Source organism: Strix uralensis, chromosome 16 (genome assembly GCF_047716275.1).
Source record: "Strix uralensis isolate ZFMK-TIS-50842 chromosome 16, bStrUra1, whole genome shotgun sequence".
Taxonomy (NCBI): domain Eukaryota; kingdom Metazoa; phylum Chordata; class Aves; order Strigiformes; family Strigidae; genus Strix; species Strix uralensis.
Genome location: NC_133987.1, coordinates 5,529,144 through 5,551,887, shown reverse-complemented (window position 1 = coordinate 5,551,887; position 22,744 = coordinate 5,529,144). Strand labels below are relative to the sequence as shown.

The following is a 22,744-nucleotide window of genomic DNA, read 5'->3' as shown; positions in this document are numbered from 1 at the left end:
GTGCAGCAGCAGTTCACATCCCACCTCTCATACTCCAGCAAGCTGAGCTCAAATCGGAGTCCACCTGAGTACAGACAACATCAGACAACCCACGATGAAGACAGAGCTGAAGGAATTTTTCTCTCCGTGCTCTCCATTGCAACAGGAGAACCTACGGGGAAATCATCCCTGCGTGCACTGCTCTAGGGCTGGGGAGAAAAGAGCATTTTTGGGCTCGGGTGAGCCCACAGCATGATAGACGTAGAAAATGATCCACACTAAGAGCAACTTTTTGAGTGCTTAAGGTAAAGGCAAAGCCCATTTCCAAAGGTCAGGCAGTCTTCAATGAAGTCCATGGTAAAACTCAACAGTGATAAAGGAATTTAAATGTTTCTGTTTCCTAAACCACATCCTTGTGTGCTCAGTGGGGTCCTGTGCCTGCTCCCCTCCCAGGTGCTACATGGGACACACCTCAAGCTACAAAAACTGCTGTGAGAATAAGAAGACAAGTAACATCTTCATTTTCTACAGTCTTCAAGAATATTCAAGGGTTTTAACCAAGGTGGAAGCATCAGAGTTTCTCACCTTCCTAAAACCCTGAGAGAGCTGAAGCTCAGATCACAAGGGAGCAGATGTCTCAAATCCTTCCTAATCCCCATGTTTAGCAATGATGTTTGAAGCGATTAGAGGTGCGGCGAGCACCGTTCCCAAGAAGGTAGAGCAGATGTTACACGCAGAGGTGCATTAAGCTCTCAGTTGTGGCTGCACTGCAGAAATGTTGGCCACAGTCCATCTCAGTATGTCTGACTGTTTTGGCTATTTGGCTCCGAACATGGTGGATTGGACCTGTAACATACCAGCACGGATCCGTTTTTCACAGTTTGTGAACTCACTGTGGCGTCAGGAGAGGGAGTGGAATCCAGAGACCTCCTGAAGGTTATTGGAGTCTTGTCCTTGATTAAGGAGCTTAATATCTGCAGCTTCTGTTTGATAATTAAATGAGAACCAGCAAATAATGGATAAATTGTTACAGGGAAAACTATACCAAGGGCTAGGACTGATCCAAGAGCCTGTGAAAGCCTTCTGCTGAGCCGACTGGGTTTTGGAACAAGCCCGCAGTGGTAATAAAAATAAATCCCTGTAATTAGGCAAAAGGAAAAACCCAAAAGATGCCATTTGAGCCATTTAGGGCTCAAAATCTGTATCCTGGGGTTTGGGCTGGGTGGCCCCGAAACCTCAGGAAATGCCACGAGCCCACGGGAGGTGGGTCATGGGGGGGGGGGGTCAGTCATCCCTGTGGGAGAGGATGGGGGAGCATCTTCTGCACCCCAGGTCTCAGCCTCCTCAAATGGCAACTCCCAGGTGAACCTGGGTGAGATGAGGAGACATCACCCAGTTTGGGATCTGGCTGGCCTGTTCCTGGTCTCTGTTGGCAGTCCAGCCCCAGCTCTGCCTTTCCCTAAGGAAGCTCCATCTGCTCCACTGGGTCTGTCCTTCCTTCCCACAGGCAAGTGTATGACAGTCCTGGCCGAGCTGCTTCACCATCCAAGATGCAAATGTCATTTCAGGCAACGCTACAGCCTTTTCTGCTTTGTCTGCTTTCCCTAGAGTGTATTTTCCCAGAGATCTAGAAATTTATCACTTGGAAGGCATGCCCCAAGAAGCAGGATTTATTGCTCAGAAACCAGGAAATCCAGACTTTTAAAGCATGTTTAAAGTCCATTTTTCACACTGAGATGAGACAAATGTCACCAGCATCAGCGCCAGGAGTGTATCAGGCCCCAAGGTGGAGTCAGAAACAGGGACAAAATTCTGCCCAAAGTGGATATTTTAGGTTTGGAGCTGAAATATGTTACTTGCTTCTAGGAGGCTCTTTCCAGCCCAGACTGACATCTTTTGGTGTAGGCAATGAAACACCAAATGGGGAAAGGAGAAGGGGAGAGGTGACTGATTATTCTTACCATCACCTGGTGTGTCTCATGATACAGTAATTGAACAGAAAGCTGAAATCAGATAAAAAGAAACACTTGGTGGGGTTTTTTTCAGCACAAACAGTTCAGCCGCAGAGCTCTGCCACAGGCAGAGGCCGAGGGCAGAGCTGGGTTCAGAGGAGGGTTAGACAAATTCATGGAAAATATGCAACTTCTAGGCATAGCACTGAGGCAACGCAAGTGTCTCACAGCAATTGCTGATTGCCAGAGGCTGGCAGAGACCAGGGGAAGGGCTATTTTCTACAAGTCCTGTTTGTTACCCTGGTTTCAGGGGTTTTTTGTTTGCTCCTGCATGGCAAACCTACATGTGCCTTTGCAGGATACTCCTGAGACAGACCTTTGCTCTCTTCCAGTGCAGATATTTCCATCTTCCCTCTTTCTTCCAAGCAGATCTGAGTATCTATGTAGTTTGGGGCTGATTGTTTTAGCATTTCTTTTTTCTGGGGGGTTTCAGAGGATCTTTCCTGCATTCCCAGAAATAGAACACAAACATCTACTACACGGATGTTTTGTTAAGATATTTTCATTAAAAAAATAAACTTGCTTCCATCTGGGAATTTTGTTAAGTGTTTTAGATATGTTTTTAACTTCTCTGTATCACATCACCAGTCGTGGATTTCAGCCAACTATTCCAGGGCTTGGACACACAGCTCTTAAGGGATGGTCGGAATCTGGCTCTGAAGCTCTCACCTGACTTCATTCTGATAGACGTCGCTCCAAGCTCCTCCTCCACAGATCTGATTTCTCCCAAATGTTGAGAATATCTGGATTCCTGCCTGAATTTTGTCCGTTTGGGTCCAGCTTTATCCCCATCATCTCCATCTGGTGACCAGGAGAGGCTCTCAAAGCCAACAGACCTTCTGGGGTTCTGGTGGCCCCGGAGCAGCGAGAGCTTCAGAGGGACAGGAGCAAGCCCTGGGGGACCTCAACAGCCTGGGAATTTGCAGAGAGTCTCCTCAGGGGTCGCATTAAATCCTCCTTGTTAGGAAAAGGGGTGTTTGCAGGAAAAGGTGACTCACTGGTCTCGAATGTGGGTGACTCACGGCTCAGCTCCGGGGGCCAAGATGCCAACACGATGGCAGCCAGACTCATCTTCGGTGGCAGAGCAAGTGGAGGTGCAGAGCGTGTCCCAGTTCCGCAGGCACCAGTGCTCCCCGGCTGATGGACCCCTCGTCGTTAATAACAGCTTTTCCATTTGCCTCCTTCCCAGCTACAGCGCGAAAGGAGGAACACAAATGGCAGTGTATTTTTTTTTTCTCCTTTCACAGTGTTAAGAAGCTGAAGTCTCAGGAGGAGCATTACAATTTCCAGTGGAACCAGTTACCTTCCCACCTCTTTTTTTTTATTATTTTATTTTAGTTTTGTTTGACATGCATGCCTTTACTTTCCCGAATAAAGAGTGCCACTAACTACCTCTTAAAATATTATTACAGAAGGGCTGTATTCTACTGAGAATGGCATTTTTTGTAATAACCCCATTTTCCTTTTCACTTATTCTTACCTAAAAAGTTTCAGATTGCAGCTCATCCATCTCCCTGACACCCAAATCCCCTCTCACGTTTTCAAATTTATATATATATTGTTAACCCATTATTAGCCCATAGTACCCACGGAAAAAAAAAAGAGAAGCGTGAGAAAGAGCCAGGCCCTGAGCGGAGGCACGGGATGCGTGGGGGGGTACATCAACTTGGCCTGCAGTTTGGGGAGGATTTGTTGTAAATTGGTGGCTGTGGAGCCTGCTTTCTCCCTCCGCAATGGGCTTTGCGGGGACACCTCGGTGTCACCGGTGGAGGGGGACACCCTTCATTCTCTCCCCGGGTCTTGCTCCAGCTCCTGTGGGCAGCTCCAGCTTGCTCTGCCCCACATTGTGTGGGGGATGAGACTCGCTCTGCCCCCAGCCCACCTGGACAGGAAAACCAGGGACCAAAGACTGCAAGAGGAGGAGAAAACCAAATTATCCCTGCCGCTTCCTCCAGCCGGGACCGGAGAGGTCGTTTTCTGAAGGATGCACGTGTGTGAGCTCATCCCAGCGGGGCAGCAGCGATGCACGTGGTTCTAAAACCTCCCTGACCTGGGTTCCCGAGGCAGGAGGGGAAGGACAGGGATGGGACATGGCTCCCAACAGAGCTGGCAACTCCATGCTGGCCATGCGAGCCGGAACCCGTCCATCTCAGCCTGTCCCAGTCCATCCTAGTCCATCGCATCTCCCCCAGAAGGCAGCAGGAAGATTCGGGCAGGTTGCAGGGGCATCTGGGCGAGGTGCATCAGCTCTCGGTGGCTTTTGCTACTCTATTCCTTGGAAATACAGGGTTCATCCTGTGAGGCAGGAGCGCAGCAATCCCGTACCCGGGCTGGCAGAGGGGCGATCGCTGCTGGTGATTCAGGAGGGGGAGGGTGCCTGTGCACTTGGTTATCAAACAGCAGCGAGGTCAGGCGGCATCCTGAGGACAGGAAGGATGTTGTCAGAGATTAAGTGATCCTCTGTGAGCTTTTGAGCAAAATTTAAAGCGTAATCTTTACCATGAGAAAATCTCTAAGTTGTGTGAAGGTGACAGCTTTCTATTTTCATCGGGCTGTAATGGATCACTTGCAAGGAAAAAAAAAGCTCTATCTTCATTAAAGTTTTCTTTTTTTGCCCTGAAACTTTCAACCAGCTGTGCACAGACCTGAGAGTAAACTGTTATTCCTATTTGTTATCCTCTTTAAAAAAAAAAGTGCATTCCTCATCAAAATCACACCTACCCAACGTGCTGGGCTTTTTTATTTATTCTTTCTTCCCCTTCTGTGTGTGTGGTTTTTATTATAACTCGCAGGCAACTGCTTAACATCAACAACAACAACAAAACTTTGGCAGAAGCCGCCTCAAAGGATCCGTGTGCGAGATGTTCAATGAACTTCCTAGCTACCAATAATTCCAGTTGGCTGCTTTTCCTTGAGCTGCATCCTCCCGGCGTCGGGGTGTGGAAGTGGTCAGCGCCCCATCGCTTGCGGGGGCTCCACCAGCTGCACGAGGCTTCCCCGAACAGTGGCTCTTTGGGAAAGGGGGGAAGTGGGAGAAGTTTATTCGTTCTTTTCCTTTTGCTAAATGAAGCTACTTCTCGCGAGTCTAAATATTTACTGCCGTTTCTGGACACACACACAAAAATTAATAAAACTATTCGTGGAGCGAGATTCTGATTCCCAATTATTTTGCCTTCGTGAAGTTAAAAAAAAAAATCCCAACTTTGTTTGTGCATTCTTATTGCAAACACAATGCCAACAATGGCTAAATAGACAGCATAATAAATAGCACCACAATGCCGACATAAAGGCCTTTCTGGTACTGCATACAAAATATAAACTGTGCCATGCCATTATTATTCCGGAGCCCTTGCTGAAACAGTGCAGTTGAAATTCCACCCCCAATGTGCACCTAATCAGCCATTCAGAGCCCCTTAATGACTTGTCAGTTCTTTGCCCTGCCATTTTCTGTCCAATTAATTCTTTTATTGTGCACCGGATAAAGGAAGACAAAGGCCTTCCATGCAATAATGAATCATTAAAATTCAGCAGCTCCTCTCTTGTGCTCTTGGCTCCTCACCAGCAATTCAGGCTGTTTCGCATTCGTTATGTGTGTGGTGGTTAAAATTCACTCTACCTCAAACAAGACCTTTCAAAATGCTTAACCCTTTCCTGGGTGAAGACCTCCATCGCTACATTGGGAATTTAGACACACACACACACACAAAAAAAAAAAAAAAAAAAAAAAAGAGGAGGAGGACGACGAGCGATGGGAGGAGAAAGGCAGGCAGAGGTATTTTGGGTAAATGTTTTAATATCACGTCTCTGACAGTCACAATATTGCCTGCGCACACATCCACAAACAAATACGGGGAGCAGGAGCCGATGCCAGCGCGGCTGCGAGAGCGGCCGGGCTGCGGAGCCGTGGCGGGACGGGCGTGCGGGTGCGGTGCCCCGGCCTGGGCAGCGCTTCCCGACCCGTGCCGGCAGCTTTGCATCGCTTTCCCTAAACCAACACAGCCCCGGGAGCGGGTGGCGGAGGCAGGGAGGGACACCCTCTTATTTTGGATTAGGAGTGGCTTGTTTTTCATTCCTAATTGGTTTAAGATAAACTGAAAGAAGCCGGCTTTTAAACCTGAATAAGTGTGTCCAACTGGCTTTTTTTTTTTTTTTTTTTTTTTTTTTGCACGGGCTTCACTAAATCAGGTCAAAACCAACACTCCAGTTAAGCCAATGACACACTGTGCATGGCTGAGCTCCGCAGCCATATGGGAGCAGCTTAATAGGGGTCAGCAGGAACGCCGGCGGCTCTTTCAAGCACGGGGAGGGCAGAGCCCCACTTTCAGCAGCACCCACCGTGTTTATCTAAGTGCCAAAGCATTTCTGAGCAAGAGCCCCCGGGCTGGTGGCAACAGCCACCCCCTCCGTGACTCCCATCCCACCACGGTGGCTCTGCTGCGGGCAGAGCTGCTGGCAGGCTGCAGCAGAAGCTGGGGGTAGGTTTGTTTTCGGAGCCCCATTAAAATGGGTTTTTTTTCAGTGGAGTTTGCGTGGTTTTATGGAAAGATGTTGCCTGCTGTTTCCCTCCTCGTGCACTGAGGTTCTGCGAAAGAATAAATTCACTTTCCACCTAAGCCACAAAACCAGCCGCCGCTCCGGCCGCAGCCCCGCTACTGAAATCTGCATTTCTCCACCAATACTCTGCGACAGAAACCCCGTGGCCCAAGACCCACTGTGAGCTGCCTGGGCTGGCTGAAGGGCTGGTGCTCCCAAAAACCCATGTTCACTGTCAGGAAGCAGCTCCTGCACCGCATCGTGTCCCCTCAGCAGGGACTGACCTGCAGCTGGCTCCCGCACGGGCTGGGGTTGCAGGACAGCAGGAGAATGAAGCAATTTGTAATAAGCACCATTTTCTGCGGTTTGGGCTCTGGAGGGGCTATTTTTAGCTCCTGCTGACTCATTTGGGAAATGGCTTCCCCTCCCCAAGCCTCATCCTTTGCCACTTGGTGCCATCCTTAATTCCTGTGTATAACATATAAAGTGAACTTGAACTGACACCGACCTGACTCAGCTGGGCTGGGTCTCCCTGGCTCCCATGGTCCTGTGCAACTCCCCTCATATCATTAATTAGGCCGCTGTGTGATGAACCCCCAAAAAACCTTGTGGAGCCTCTACAGGGTCTCCGAGGGAGAGCGGGGTGGTGGTGAGGTACGGGGCGTTTTCTCTCTTGGACCTGGGGTTCCTCCGTGCATCATTCACAGAGCGGTCAGGAGTTGATGTGAAACTCCCTGCTTTCACTCCCACTCCCCAGAACAGAAGTTTGGAGCCCTTCTGCTGGTGAATTCATGCTTAACAATTTGCCTTTGGGTGTAAAAGAGCCCTAAATCAATTGGACTCAACCCCATGCTCTTGAAGACTGAAAATAGGGTAATGTTGGAGTCTCCTTAAAGCCTTCCCCGAGGGTCGGGGTTCATCCAGGCTCCCCAGGGACCGGGGCTGTGCCACACTGTGTTCACCGTGGCACCTTCTCAGCTTGCCCAGCTCTGTCCCTGCAGCTCCTGTGGCCACTGAGCCTTCCCAAGGGCTCGCACATTGCTGCCCCTGCTCCCCAAAGCTCTCTGGCTTTGCCCCACAGTGTAGCTCTGCCCAATACAGGTCACTGGCTGCAGCATCTGCCTGCTCACCTGAAAACAGCTTTTGCTGCCCTCCTGGTGCTTGAACACCACAGACTCCAAACAGCAGTCATGTCTCTAGTTATTTTTATTTTATATTTAATTTTTTTTGCTTCTAGATCACAGGCAACGGGTAGCCAGGGGCTGCGAGCATCCAGCACTGGCAATGGGAGGATAAACATGGCAGAGGAAGGGGGAGGCCACACGCCTTTTCTCATCTCATTGAGCATTAGGCTGGAGATGCTGGGTAAGGACAGGCAGCTCCGCGGCTGCCGCCCAGGAGCAGCACGTGAGGATGGCCAAAGCCCTGCACTCAGATCCCCGGGGATCCCGCTCCCCGTCCCCCTGATCTCATGGCCTCACAAGGCTGTGGGTTGGGTCTGGGGAGCTCAGCTGGAAACGCCAGACAACCCAAGGAGGGATGTCATCCCAGGGAGCAGGGGTAGACCCATGCAGAAGTTTATTAAAGCTGAACACTGTCATAGAAATGCCATTTCAGAATTTCTTTGCCATAAAGCTAATACCCAACTGTAAAAAATGTGGAACAAAAGTTGATATCACTCCAGGAAAAATTATAATAAGGAGGATGGGAAGGGACTTTTTCCACCATGCAGAAGGAATGTGGATACGGTCTATAAAATTAATTTCCTCTTTCTTACTAAACAGTACCTTCTGAGCAATTCAGATAAATAGCAACATTCATTACTCTCTGCACCAAAAATAAAAAAGAGGAACTTTTATCACTTGTGTATTCCTGCAATTATCTTGAGAACCCTTTTTTGTTGACAGCCAGGGGTCAAAAGCCGGTCTTGGTTTCACCTGATCTCATTGACTTCTGCAGAGACATTCCAGATTCACGCCAACACAAGAGCCATCAGAGCCGAGCTCGGGACACACAATGCTGCCATTCACATCAGGAAGACGCTCGGCTCATGGAAAAATCACTTCTCTTTCTGTAGACGATATCTACACATAAAATGGAAGAAAAGCACAATGCATGAAAATACATTTATATAAACAGCAGTAGTTTCAAATCAAAATGCTCTTCTCTGAATATAAACTGTGCCCCTGATGAGTGGTTTTCTGCCAGGGAAATGAAATGGGAGACTCATATGTGTCAGTGCAAATCTTAGGTGTAAGGAATGAATTTCTGGTGCTCTTAGAAATTTCCAGCTCACCTTAAAGCCTGAGTCACTGGGATTATCCAGGCCACTGAATTTTACCTGCCTATCACCTTCCTGAACATCCATTTTGTAACGTCTTTGAATTTAACTCAACAGGAAATGTGGAGCGAGTATCCCCGACTCTGCGGGATGCCAAAACCAGTTGAATGTCACTCTTCAGCGTGAGCTATTCAAACGGGAGCTGCTTCCAGGAGCTGCAGAGGGGTCTCCAGGGCTCACATTATGGCTTGTACTTACTGAACAGAACAGATCTATAGCGTTTTGTTTCTGCAAATGTTAGTGAAAGCTAACTTCATTTTGCACAGCTTACAGAAAGCAAAAACAAGCGTGGCCGAAAGCAAATGGATTTAAAATCTGCATATTTTGGATGTGCATTTCCTTGGTGTAGTCACCAGGCTGGTCCCGGGGCCCCACGGCCACCCAGGGCTCCCGCAGAGGAGAGCACATCCCCACACACACACCCGCAGCTCCGGGCCGTGCTGGGGACGTTGCACTCGCTGGATGTCACCCCACGCTGGGGAGCCAGGGCTGGTACAACACACGGGGAGGAGAAGGAAAAGGAGAGAGGGAAGAGCTTGGTAATGTTGCCCAAGCCTGTGCCTTGGACTCATCCTGCTGGGTGCACAGACCCCCATCAGGCTCCCCCCCGAGTCAGAGACGCTTCGGTGCAATTTTTCATTTCAGTATTTTGGGTGATTTACAATACCGTCACATACAGATACTTTAACTCTGTTTTAAAGATTGATCCAGTTATCAGTGAGTTTACTGTAAGCTTCACTATTAAACATCAAGAAAAAAGTAACAATAAGCATTTCTATTCCTATCTCACCCTTTTTTCCCCCCAAAGTCTGTGACTTTGGAGAGGAAGCTCTACCTCAACACGCAGAACAGGCAAAGCCAAAACGCATCTATTTTTTGAGCGTGAGTTAGGATTAAGACTTGAAACTTGCATTGTAACTGGAGGGAGGAGAAAGAAGGAAAGAAAGTCTCCTCTGAAAGTTATTCTGCAGCTTTGGCTTATAGTGTAATAAAGTCATTTTGCCAGCAGTTTTGTAAATGAGCGCAGAGAAAATGGTGTCCAGTTACAGACACTCTGGCAAGATAGCTCTTGGCAGATACTGCAAACAGCACATTTGCGTTGGGACTCTGTTGTTCAGACTTTGTTAATGTTCTTGAGCTTCATTAATTGTCATCACATTTATTTTCCCCATGTTAAAACATTTTCCACAGGGCTGCACTGCAACCAAGTCCTGAGCGCATTTCTCAGGCAGAGGCAGCTGAATTTCCCTAATCCCAACCCTTTCCTCCCAATTAGGGCCCAGCCTGAAAATCTTGCACTGGTTTGTCTGAAGCAGTGAAACCAAACTGCAACTTCGTTTATATAAGCAAAAAAAAAAGTCACAAATGTAACTATTTTAATGACTGTATTTAAAAAAAAACAAAAACAAACCCACTAAATGCAACATATAATTTTGTTGCTATCATAATTAAGAGGTATTTACATGGGCTCACCAACCAGAAAACAGAATTTGTTACTGTAAAATTCCTACGTGCTGTACAGAATAAAATGAACTTGGTCTAAAACCATGTAGTCTGACCTTGCAAACCCTTACTCATGTGAACAGTCTCAATGAAATCCTACGAAATCCTTGGGATTATGGGTGTGGAAATATACTTCTCAAAGTAAAAAAAAAAAAATTAAAAATCTCATAGTAAGATGCCATTTATTACAGGGAAAGAGAGCAAGTTAAAAAAAAACACACAACCAAAAAACCCCAAGACATTAGGAAAAAGGAAAACCTTGGTCAACACATTTTATTCTGAATAGCCTGTCTCCTTCAAAGCTGTTCTCCACGTTTTTCAGCACAGAAATAAGCTCAAGCAGAAAGAAAACATAACACGTACTTGATAAAAAGCAATTTTTAATTTTATCAAATTGATCTGTACAAAAGTTAGCATTGCTTAGTCAGAAGCTAGTGAAGAGAACAGATAAGTAACAGCCAAAGTCTTTCAAACTTTATACAGAAAAATAGATTGCATAAAAATGAGTTTTCTGTATTTTCCCCCACCCCCACGTCCCCAAAAGGAAATATGCAAAAAATATTTTTAGAAAAAGAGTAGGAAACGTAGAAAAGGTAAAAAGATGATAACCTCTGAAATGTGTTTTTAGATTTACAAAGTTTTTAAAGGCACAAGTTACCATAAAATAGATGGTTATTATATGCTCAGCATACAATGGAAGAAGTAGAAATATATCAATGAAATATTAGTCTAAAACTAAGTACCTAAAAATTTTTTAGTGGAGAAGATTTTAGTTTCACAGCTTGATGGATGATATCTGGTCCCTAGAAGCCAAAATTCAAGCAGAAGTTGATAATTTCTCATTAAATTACATCTTCCTATAAAGTAGTCCTGGTTCTGAAAGTGTACAAACACTCTGCAATGCATTAAATCCAATTTTAACGCCCAAAAGCAGGTAGCCAGAAAAATCACCTGCTCCTTTTTGCAGTCATTTTAGCCTCCCAATTGAATTAGTAACTTCCCCCCCTCGTTATTTTACATTCCCACTTGAGTTTCCTGTTGGTGACCAGGTCTGCGATGGGCAGATTCATTCAGTCCCTCTCTCAAACACGACTGCTGCAGCGGTTCAAAATGAAAAAACCCAAAAACCAACGAAAATCTATAGACTCATAACACCATTTTATTGTATCATCTCCACTATTTTTATGCTCCCTCCCCACCCCATCTTTAAAATCTTTTAAAATTCTACTTTTTGCACAAAATTACTTCATTAATTAAAAGACAAAATAATACAGAACATAAATACATATTTAACAGATTTTAAAAAAAAAAAACAAAAACACTTTAAGCTTCCAAAAAAAAACCAAAATGTTAATTACAGCCAAACCTTGCTTAGAAGAACTCTTGACTAAAAAAAACACTTCAGACATTTAATTGGTTGGTCCCACCAGACTCGTTTGTTCCCACGAGATTGTTACACGGAATAGCCGGGTTTTCAGGTTTCATCCGCGTTGGTCCGAGTGAGTTCTTGCCCTCAAGGTTGGTCCGTTCCTCACATTGCAATAGACCCTTAAAGTCTCAAACAGCTTTTTGTTTTTTTGTTTTTTTTCTCCCCCCCCGCCCCCTTCCCACCCCCCTGCTCCACTTTTGCACTTGTCAACTTCCACGACGAGTAAATTCAGTTCAGTCCTCACAGAGGAGTCGAATGGTTTTGTCCTTCATTTATTCAAAAGGAATCGCCGGTCCTTTTTTTTTTTAATTATTTTTTTTTTAAATTTTTTTTAAATTGTATTAAAGAAAAATAGAGCTCTGTCCTTTTGGAGAGTTTTGAAGCAAGGGGACATCCAGTCACAACGAGCAGAGTTCCCAGTGGCTCAGGAGGCACTTCGGAAACTATCGCGGCACTCCACACTCTTCGTCTTCATTCCTTCATTAGTGCATAAGTCGGGGAAGCCCTCGGGGGCTCCACGCATCCTTTAAGGCCTCGTCAGGGTCGTATAGACTGGCTGGTCCCAGTTAGCGGTGGGGCTGTGAGCCGGTGGGATGGACAAGCCGTTGAGGATGGGTGTTGCGTAGGGACGGCGGGAGGAGTGGAAATAGGGATACTGGTAGATGCTGGAGGGGTAGCCAGGGTAGGGGTTGTAGTAGTTGGAGCTCTGGAGGTCTGTGTAGTCGCACTGGGAGCTGGAGAAGGAGGCGGCGGCCGTGGCGGTGGAGGCGGTGGTGGCACAAGCCTGGGCGCTGTAGGAGCCGTAGTCGGAGTGCGCGGGGGAGCCGTGGGACTGGTCGCTGTAGTGGCTGGGGCTCAGCTGCTCCGTTTTGATGTGTGGCCTTTGCTGGCCCGAGTCAGCGGAGGATGGCGACACCGAGGCCGGGCTTTTGTGAGTCCAGACCTGGTTGGTCCCACCGGTGCCCGTGGCCGAGTGGGAGTAGGACGCGCCATAGGAGCCGGCAGCGGCGTTGGGGCCGTGGTCGGCCGGCATGGCAGCGTGGCCGTTGAGCGGCAGGTACTGGTCAAACTCGTGCACGTCGAAGGTCTCCATGTTGTTGATGACCTCGCTGCTCAGCTCCGAGATGTCCACGTTGCTGAAGTCAATGTTCTGGCGGCCGCTCTCCACGAGGCGGCGGCCCTCATGCTTCAGTTCCTGCTTGCTGCTGTGGTGGAGGTCGGTTTTGGGGGTGGTGGGTGGGGTGGGTGGCCCGTGGGTCTGGCCTGGGGACAAAGGGACAGCAAGGCTTTAACAAGAGCAGCCACAAAGCACCCAACTCCTTGAAGGATGACTTAAAAAAAATAAAATGCACATTTCTTCCCCCCATCTCTTATTGCAAGAAGGGAAGGGGGATTTAAATCTATGGCCCCATGTTGGAGGTGGCTGATGTGCCCTGTCACCATGCCAGGGACCATGTCCTGGGCTGAGGGGTAAACCACCCGCTCGGTGATGGTTCACAGCGGGGAGGAGAAGCCGGGGAGTGCGCTCTGCCCCTCAGGATCACCCTGGGACATGGTGGGACCTCCCCAGCCACACAAACTTCCCTTCGCCTGGCAAGTGGAATTATGTGGGGGGGTGGGATTTGGAGGGCCCCGCTCAGCCTCTCCCCGCAGGCAGCCTGAAGCCAGCCCGGCTGTCCTGGAGGCAGAGAAGCCGTCCCGGCAGAGCGGGCCGGGGCCGGGATCCCCAGCCAGGCTGGGCGAGAGCGCAGACGCGTCTGAAGCTGCAGGACGTTCGCAATCCTCCTGGAATCTGTCAACACGCGCCCTGTGCCAATTCGCAGCGCCGACGAGGAGCGGGGAGCTTCGGGGGGAAGCCGCGTCTCCAGGACCTGCTCCCCCAGGCACCCTTCACATGGCCAACAGATTATTAACCCTTATTAGCTCGCAATTAATTCTCCCCACTCCCGGGCCGGCTGGGAAGCCGTGATCCCTGCGCTTTGGGGATTTCCTATCGCACAGTCAGCTCTATACGCATTTACTAAAACCGTGGTCACGTTCACAACCTGGTGCAAAACCACAGCTCACGGGGCAACAACTCCTGATTTGGATGGTCCCAATCCCACCGATATTCATTCGGGGGGCGGAAGAGCCCGTGCCTGCCAGCAGGTTCATGTCCCAAACCAACGTGCCCAGGACCTGGAGATTTTTTTTTTTTTTTTTGCCTGTGGGGGTCCTTTACCTGTGTGATCGCCGTGATGGTGGGAATCGGCCATGCCTCCCAGCCCGCTGTCCGCTTTGTAGATCTGCGTGCCTGCGTGGTGGCTGAGCTCGGCTCCAGAATCAGAGTCACTCTGCCCGGCTTTTACGCTTTTCCTCCTCCGTGGCTGGTATTTATAATCCGGGTGATCCTTTTTGTGCTGGACCCTGAGCCGCTCAGCTTCTTCCACAAAGGGACGTTTCTCATTTTCGCTTAACAAACTGGTTTGGGATGGATTTTTTTTTTTTTTAAATAAGGAGGAGGGAAAAAAAATAAATCCAAAATTAATGTCTTTTCCTTAGAAGTTTTCAGACTCACACATCCCCATTTCCCACACACTGATTTGAGCAACCAGAAAGTTATTTACAAAACGAATTTGCCATGGCAAAAAAAAGCTAAACTCTGTTGCAAAAATGTATTAAAATACCAACTACAGAGGTGCAAGAGACACTGACCACTGCTGATACTGATAGCTGGTCAAAACAAACCCCCCTGCCCCATTTTAAACCCCTTTGCTAAATATTATTCCCATGTTTGTCCTACAAATGCCACCCCCTCACCGGGACAAACAACACTGCCCATTTCCAGCTTTGTTTGGTGCTTACAAAGAAACCACGAAGGCAACAGCGACGGGATTATTTCTTTCAAAACTCGCCCCCACCCAGACCTCTCTTTGCAAACTCTTGGAGAGTCTCAAACCGCAGCGTGAGCATCCCTGGCCCAAACGAGCAGGAAAGATGCAGGTTTGGTACAGCCAGATATGACCGAATATACCACGCGGTAAAACGTGGCTCGTCGCGGAGCCTGGGAAAGCAGAGCGCGCTCGGATGCCGCCCAGCAAAAAAAAGTTTGTATCGCTGGGCAGCGCTGAGCATGCAAGCACGCAGATAAGAAGGGAAATTAGAAAGGAGATTGAAATAAGTGCTAAAAATTGGCTTGCTTCGTTTTATAGCTTGGTAAGCAACAAGTAAGCCAGTCAAGGCAAAAAATGTTAGAAAAAGCCATTGTAAAAGAAGCAATTAAAAAAAGTCTCGGTCTCCTGGGGACAGTGATGGGAAACCTTGGCCAGGAGAGGAAAGGACCCGGGCTGCACATCTCAGTGATGGAGCGGGGAAAATCCACGCGTGACACAGCGCTGGGGCAGGACCCAGCGGCAGCACCCAGCCGAGGGCACCCAGACCCCTGCACGGGGGCTTTTTCGGAGCAGGGACCCGCGCGTCCTTCGCAGCGAGCCGACACGCTCTGGGGGATTTCTGCACTTCAGTTTGAGCCACTTCGAGAATCCCCCACGGGCACAGACGGCCCAAAAGAATTATAAATAAAGAGTAAAAAAAAAAAATAAAAAGGGATTTTAAAAAAAAGCGGTGGGAGGGGGAATCCAGCCGCGTAGTCTGAGGTAAAGCCCCCGTCGCCTCCCCGGGCAGCCCACGGGGGTCCCCGCACGGGGTGCGGGGGGGGTCTCCCTGCGCGGAGCTGTGCCCCGCTGAGGGAATGAGGAGGAGGAAGAGGAGGAAGAGAAGGGGGGATGCGCGGCCCGGGACTCACCGCCAGAGCTTGCCCAGGGTCTTGCTGAGCTCGGCGTTGTGCAGATGCGGGTACTGGTCGGCCAGCTTCCTGCGGGCGGCCTGCGCCCACACCATGAAGGCGTTCATGGGCCGCTTGACGTGCGGCTTGGCCTTGAGGGATCCGTTCCCGCGGACGGGCATGGGCACCAGGCTCCAGTCGTAGCCCTTCAGCACCTGCGAGACGGCGTCGCGGATGCAGGCGGGGAAGCGCTCGTCCACCTCGGCCGCGTCCACCTTAGCGCCCAGAGGAGCGGCCCCGGGGGGGCGCGGAGCGGGCGCGGGGGCGCAGCCCAACCCCTCGGAGCCGGCGGGGGACAGAGGCGAGTCGGAGTCCGAGTCCACGTGGGACATGGAGCTGGTGGTGCCCGCGGGGCTGCACGGAGCCTCCAGCGCTTTGTCGTGCTCCTCGGTCATGTTGAGCATTGGGGGGGGTGGGGGGGTGGGGAAGGGGGGGGAAGGGAAGGGGGCGAGGGGCAGAGCCGCCCCGAGGGTGAGGATGTGCCCGGGCGAAGCGGCGGGGAGCGCGCACCCCTCCGCGGGCGCCCGAAGAGCGAGAAAAAAAAGATTAAAAATCGAAAACAAAAAAAACTTTAAAAGAGCAAATCTAGAAGAATAAAAAACAAAAGTCACAAATGCATAAAAATCAGCCGGGGGGAAGAAAAAAAAAAAAAAAAAAAAAAAAGAGAAAATAACCAAAAGCAGTCCTGCAGCCGTGCCGGCGCCCCGCTCCGCGCCGCTCCGCGCTCCACGTCCAGTGCGGGACGCGGCCCCCGGCAACAAGTTACTTTAAGGGGAGGGGAAGCGGCCCCGCCCCCGGCGCAGCTTCCCATTGGTGAAGAGGGCTCCCTCATTTACATAAGGGGGCGTGGCCGCGCTGCCCGCGCTCCCGCCGTTCCGCCGCCACCGAGAGGTGCCGGGGGGCGACGGGAGGCGGCCCGGCCGGGGGGGGGCTCCTCTTTCGGTATGGGTGGGCTCCCCACTATTTTATCCCGTGATTTCAGTGCGTTGCGGTACTAGCGGGGACCCCCCCCCCCGCGCCGGTGTGGATGTGTTTTATACGCCCGGTGCGCGGAGGGACCCCCCTGCCGCCGCCCCATTTTGGGGGGTACCGGTGGGGGGATGCTGAGCCCCTCCCCGGGCCCCCCAGGATGGGGCCGCCGCGGTGAGGCGGTGCGGAGCGGCACCGGGATGGGGCGGCAGCAGCAGCCACCGCCTCCCGGGGCTCCGGTGCGGCGGGACGCTCGTGCCCCGGTTCCTTTCTTTAAGTCTCTTTTCCGAGGGGATTTCTGGTGGGTCGGGGGGGGGGTCGGGACGCGGCAGAAGCACCGGTGCCTCCCGGTTACAAGCGGAGCCCGAGCTGCCCGTGTGCCCCCGCAGCCGGTGCAGTCCTCCGGCAGCCGAGCCCCGGTGCCCCCGGGGCCGCCGTGCGCTCCCCGCTCCTTCCAACGGGCAAATAACGGAGGAAAACGGCGAATTGCTGAAAACAACCGAAACGAGCCCCACAGCCTCCCCACCTCCGGGCTCGGTCCCGGCCCCGGGGCATCTCCCCGGGAGGGCAGAGGCTTTGCCCGCTCCGGAGGAGGATGCGGCACCTCGGGGTGAGCCTTTGGGTCTTGGGGGGGCGGGGGGGTGGGTCCGCTTTTTTAAAAATAATCCGCTTTTTCAAAAGATCTGCCCCTCTCGAAGCGAGCCCTGGTTTTGCAGCATTTATTTGGAGCATTTGATTCTAATTATCCGCGGAATCCAGCCTTCTAATTGCGACTGGCAAAAAGCAACTCCCCAAATTCCAGTTTTAGCCGCTGCTTCCCCCCAGCCCTGCTACCCTCTGGAAAAAGAGGGTCAAGTACAAGATTTACAGGAAAAAAACTAGAAATTGTGCGAGTGCTTCAAGAATTCCTGCATTTAAAAAGTAACAGGAACGTGGTGGTTTTGAGAGCATTTTGTTTAATTACTGCGATGTATAATCACCTTGAAATAAAGGGTACGCTTTAAATTTAAATGTAACACGATTTAAACGTGCCTGAATGTCCATATGCCTTCTAAGTGAAAATGAATATATTCCGTTAAAGTGCAAAGTGGGATTTTATTTTACTTAAGAATTCTCTCGTTTCCTTATTAGTAATTTCTCAAGATTTCAGCTTTCAGTTTGCAGAGTCACAAAGCGAGTTACCTTTTGGACAAAGGTTATTGGGGGTTTTTTGTAATAGAATTTTACAAAGTGCCATTTTAAAAATTATTGACTTTAAGGCTTAAGGCGTATTATATATGTTGAACTTGCAAGGGAGGATTAATTGAACTTCTCTTTCAGGGCCCAATCCAAAGCTTAATGAGACCGAGGAAGGGTTTCTGTTTCCCTGGGCTTCAGATCGGTGGCTTTGCAGTGCTGCTGGACACCTGGCAGAACTTTTTTTTTTCCTCTTGTGACATATAATTAACAGACATTTCTATAATGCCTGTTTCTTTAGGCTCTCAGAGTTCTTTAAGTTTACCTTACTGAAATTCTGTGAGTCAGGTAAATTGTATCTCATCCATTTTAGAGGTGGCTGAGTCAAAGCAATAATCTCTATTTTTAGTTCATTTTTTCAAAGACAGCCTCTCCTGCAGAGTAGTTTCCTCGGAAGATTCAAACCTCATTGCGTGGCTGAGGTTGGGAAGGGATTTGTGGGATGCTCGGAGCTTTGGGGCAAGCCCACGGAGGTAGGAACAAAAACAAGAGCCTCTATTTTCTGATCCCTGCCTTCAACTGCAAGTCAAATTCCTGCAAAAGAAGACCCCAAGGACAGCAGGAATTGGAGACATTGGTTTTCTTCCCCCTTGCATGCTGCTGCCTTCCACAGCTCCCCTGCTCTGCCCGAGGCAGGGAGTTGCATTTCCCAGCCCACACGTTTGAATTCCTCTTTGTCCAGTGCAGGTAGAAGGAGGAGGACAACTTTTGGTAGCTGCTTCCTCTAACTCCAGAGATGGGCACGGGGAAGAGGTAGTGCCTGGAACCAGAGCAGGGTACGTGTCCTGCTTCACGTCTGGTTTGGTGATCTTGCACAAACCATTCCACGTCTCCGAGCATCAGTTCTCAGCCGAGCTGGCGGAGGGTGCAGGGCTGCCCTGCCTCACACACCCAGCCGAGAAGCGGAGACGACGACGCAGGGAGAGGAGGGAGCTGCAGCACCTGGGAAAAGTCAGTAGCTCCCATTTCCTGAGAAGTTCACTCATCCATGAAACGGAATGAGATTACGCTGGGACAACAAGCGGGTTCAAGTGACATCATCTGTTTTAGGGGGCCTCATGTTCAAATTTTGTATGACAAAGTACCAGCAGTGTTTGCACAGGGCCAGGCAAATGACGGAGCTGCAGGGCAGTGATCCCACACGATGTGTCATCTAGACTCAGCTTAACACCTCTCTGTCTTGACCCAACCTGCTGCAGGGCAGGCCCTGACATAGGGATTTCCAGGAAAAGGGTGCAGATCTGGGAGGGAAGAACTGAGATTCCTGTTGCCCAAGAGCCTTGAAGAGTGCACCCAAGTAGGGTATGTTTAGAGAGGATTTGGTGGAACAGAGCCAGCTGTTCCTGACAGACCGGGCAGCACAGAGGTCCACCAGCTACCTGTCAATATTGATAATATTGCTTCATTTTCTTTAAAGTCTGGTGTGGTCTCCGATAAAGCTTCTGGCCAGCTCACACCAGCGTTGCTGGGGATCAGACACTAAATACAAGGTCTGCATGCTTGGCTCCATCACACTGTCAGTTGTCACCTGGGAACCCTCAGAAACCCCATGGCATGGAGGTGGCTGGACCTCCAGTCCTGCTTCCTCTCTGCCAGACCTATTCGATATACAGGAATAAGTGTGCGTGTGCATTGGTGTCAGAGCCCCGCTAATGTCAGGGAGGAGAAATTTCATCTTGAGTAGAAGACAGGGAAGGCATTTTCAGAGCATGAGAGCACACAGGAACTGCTGCACATGATGGGATGTGCTCTGCAACGTGCACACTTGCTGCACTTCTTCCCTGGCTGGATGGAGGCCCAGCCCAAAGGTGGGCTCTATCGCTTAATCTGGTCAAGCAGTAAAGTTATCATTTTTCAAAAATTGGCTACCTTTGAACTGCGAACAGATTTTACATGGGAATTTCAAAGAGCAAATAGAAAGAGCCTTACAGGCGAAGAGAAAACAACCCCTGATCAGATAAGAGTAACCTATGCGTGGTGTTAAAATAAACCTCTGTCGGCTGCAGGATTAATGCTCTGCCCAGAGGATACAGCAGTTCAGTGGCAACTCAGAGATTGTTTAATCCTTTTCAGGAAAGCTCCTGCTATCTGAAAAAAAAAAAAATAAAAATGACCTGTGGTAACTTTCAACTAATTTCAATGAAAGTAGCAGAGAAGAGCCGAAAAGCTTTGCTCTCAAGATGAACTGTAGTGATGGATCCAATCTTACACTGTGTGCTTGTGAAGGCTCCAGCACACAACTGGTGTCTGCTTCTGCCGTTTTAAGGCTAAATTTATATGGCTCAGCTGCTTGTAGATCAGTTTAGGTCCAGAATTTGTCTTCTGTTCACATGAAATGAGCCTTGCTGCTCTGAACAATTCAGGAGTAAAAGGGACAGAACCTTTTTGCAAATTTTAATTGACACTTGGGGTATTTAGTTCTCGGCATTTCCACAGCTCCCACCACTGTGCTTAGCTGTGCTCTCGAAATTCTTGTTTTCACCTGCACAGCAGGATTGAAAAATGACTGTGTGCTGTCACGAAGGTCACTGTGTGCTCCCACCACAGCGAGCACAAGTTTTTATTGCACAGCCTCATCCAAAGCCCATCATTAGAGGTGCTGCCATGGACTGTGAAGAGCTGGGGAGCTCGAGGCTCCCACCACCGTGCGTGGATGCAAACTTGCACCCCTTGCACAGCTGCTGCAGTCTGCTGAGAACTGGGGGAAAAGTGAGAGGCTTAAATAATAGTTTGATATTAGTTTTTACTGTGTTAATGGGGTGCTTAGCTCTGGCATCCCTCCTTTTTCTGGACAGAAATAGTTTGGCAGCTGCAGGGCGAACAATAGAGGAACATGTCCCCCAGCAGCTCTTTTCCAACTCATGAACATTTACCTGGCGTTGATACAAGAAACTCTGCACACCTGCACTGGGCAGGGCTCCACTGACCTCTCTCCTGTTTGAAATGCAAGCAGACTGCATGGCATTCCTAAGCCCTTTTCTCAGTTTCATCATGGCAGCAGAAATCAGAGAAAAAAGACTTTTATTTTTAGAAAGCTTTGACTTCAGTGTGCATCAAAGGCAGTGAGGGCTTCACGAAAATCTTTACATGTTACATTGGGCCTGGTGTGGAATTTCTGCTGAAATAAAATAAAATAGCCCTTCCTAACAAGTGCTTTTATGAGTATTAATTCTTTAATATCCCAGTGGAAAAAGTTAACTCCTGGCTTGTTCTGCCTTTTTATCTTGCAGCTTTCCCAGCCTGAAGTTGCACACCGTGGTGCTGGCAGCCAAGGACCCGGAGGTGAAAGCAATTACAGACCCGAAAGGGATGGCGTCCTCTTTCGGTCCCAGAAAACATGCATGCCTAAAGACCAAAACCAGTGGAATGGAAAAGATATGTCAATGCGTTGTTTCTGTTCAAATATTCTACGATGCCAGCAACAAAACAAAATTTGCTTTTGCAGGATCAACTCCCCACATGTATATGACATGTTAAAGGTCAGGTGAGATGATGGCAAAAGATCTCTTCTTTCCTCCTGCACAGCACAGGCTGGACAGTGTCTTTTCAAAATAATGGAGAACCATAATTCTATTAATTATGATCACTGTGATTACTAATTGTTTGTCCTATGGTACCACTTAGGAATCCCTCTTCTGAATCAGCACCTCATTACAGATGCTGTACAAATACAGGAGGAAAAAAAGGTAATTCTTCCTCTGAAAATCCTTTTCAGTCTTAATCCTGCTTACCTTGGAGTTAAAGATCAGATTTCCACAGGGAAGGATCAGGGATTTTAATGGAAAAAATATTACCGCTGGAAAAATCTTAACTAGTAGAAGGAAGCTCCCAAATTCTTTGCAAGATCCCCATCTCTCGTTTAGCAAACGCAGCTGAATGCTCAGCGGGATTGTGTATAACTGCATTATACATAATTGAATGTATGTTTTCTTTAGAAGAGTCCCCAAATGTTAATGCTGCTTTACAAAATAGTTATTTCTGCACACATTCACTTTCTCTGTTTCATTTAAACCCAATTCCTGGCAGCCAGAGGGGCGAAAGACTAGACCTGAATGAACACAGAGTAATTTAGGGTGCCAGGGACAGCAGGGTTGAGGTGCTGGTGGGGACAGCTGCTGGGTGCTGTGACAGTAAATGCTTGTTTCTCTGTCACTTTTGCAGCTGTTTGGAACACAGCAAAATAGGGTCGGGCGGGGGGACGTGGCGGCGCGCGTTTTGTTGAATGAAGATCAGCATCAATGATGCCTCAGCGCCTGCCTGCCGGCCTGACATTTATGAATCGCTTTCCCTTTGAGACTTTAAGGCTCAGAGCTTCGCTCTTAAATATCTTGTCTGCGTTACTTGCTTGGTTTTTACATTGTTTTCGTTTCGGGTACCTTACTTTGAAAAGGGGGAACACGAGGCAAAATCGCCACATGAAAATAAAAGCTGACAGTAAATAGAGAAGTGAGCAGAAAACCCGACACAGAAGATGGTCCGCACAAAGCTGTGTACCAGCAGGAACTGCAGAACGGGGAGGAGGTCATTTGATGTTCTCATCTACCATTTTATTGCACTTTTTCCTTTATAGCTTGATCCATCTTCCCGTAAAGCTAAAGGAAAGGCTTCCATTGCCTTTTATGAGAGTTGGATCGGTCCTTTAGAGTAACAACATTTTTCTGCCATTTAATAGGTTTAAAACTTTGCAGCTCGTATTGTTGCAAGGCGCTGTTGACACACGATGTCCCCGGAGCTCAGGTCAGTGTTCGTTCCTGCTACCGTCTCAACCTGCGCATCTGGCAGATTTCAGAGCGATCCTCGGCAATGAAAACCGACCCAGTTCAGTGTTCCCTTCCTTTTTTTGCTACATCTTTAGCCTAAACCCTCTGCTTTTCCTCAGTAATTTCCTCAATTATCCAGTTTGTTTTACAGACATTTCC

At 49.0% G+C, this 22,744-nt stretch overlaps 2 protein-coding genes across 2 annotated transcripts; one reads left to right on the top strand and one right to left on the bottom strand.

Moving 5' to 3' along the window:
• Window positions 1-10,731: 10,731 nt before the first annotated feature.
• SOX8 (SRY-box transcription factor 8) lies at window positions 10,732-16,403 on the bottom strand. The gene is made up of 3 exons (XM_074886256.1): window positions 15,582-16,403; window positions 14,019-14,257; window positions 10,732-13,060 (listed from the first exon to the last, which is right to left on the bottom strand). Exons 1-3 carry the CDS (start codon window positions 16,022-16,024, stop codon window positions 12,324-12,326), a joined length of 1,419 nt encoding a protein of 472 aa, XP_074742357.1. The 5' UTR covers window positions 16,025-16,403; the 3' UTR covers window positions 10,732-12,323.
• Window positions 16,404-16,608: 205 nt separating this feature from the next.
• On the top strand, window positions 16,609-21,812 carry LOC141950862 (uncharacterized). Its single transcript, XM_074886258.1, has 2 exons — window positions 16,609-17,199; window positions 21,056-21,812. Exons 1-2 carry the CDS (start codon window positions 16,721-16,723, stop codon window positions 21,300-21,302), a joined length of 726 nt encoding a protein of 241 aa, XP_074742359.1. The 5' UTR covers window positions 16,609-16,720; the 3' UTR covers window positions 21,303-21,812.
• Window positions 21,813-22,744: the final 932 nt, after the last annotated feature.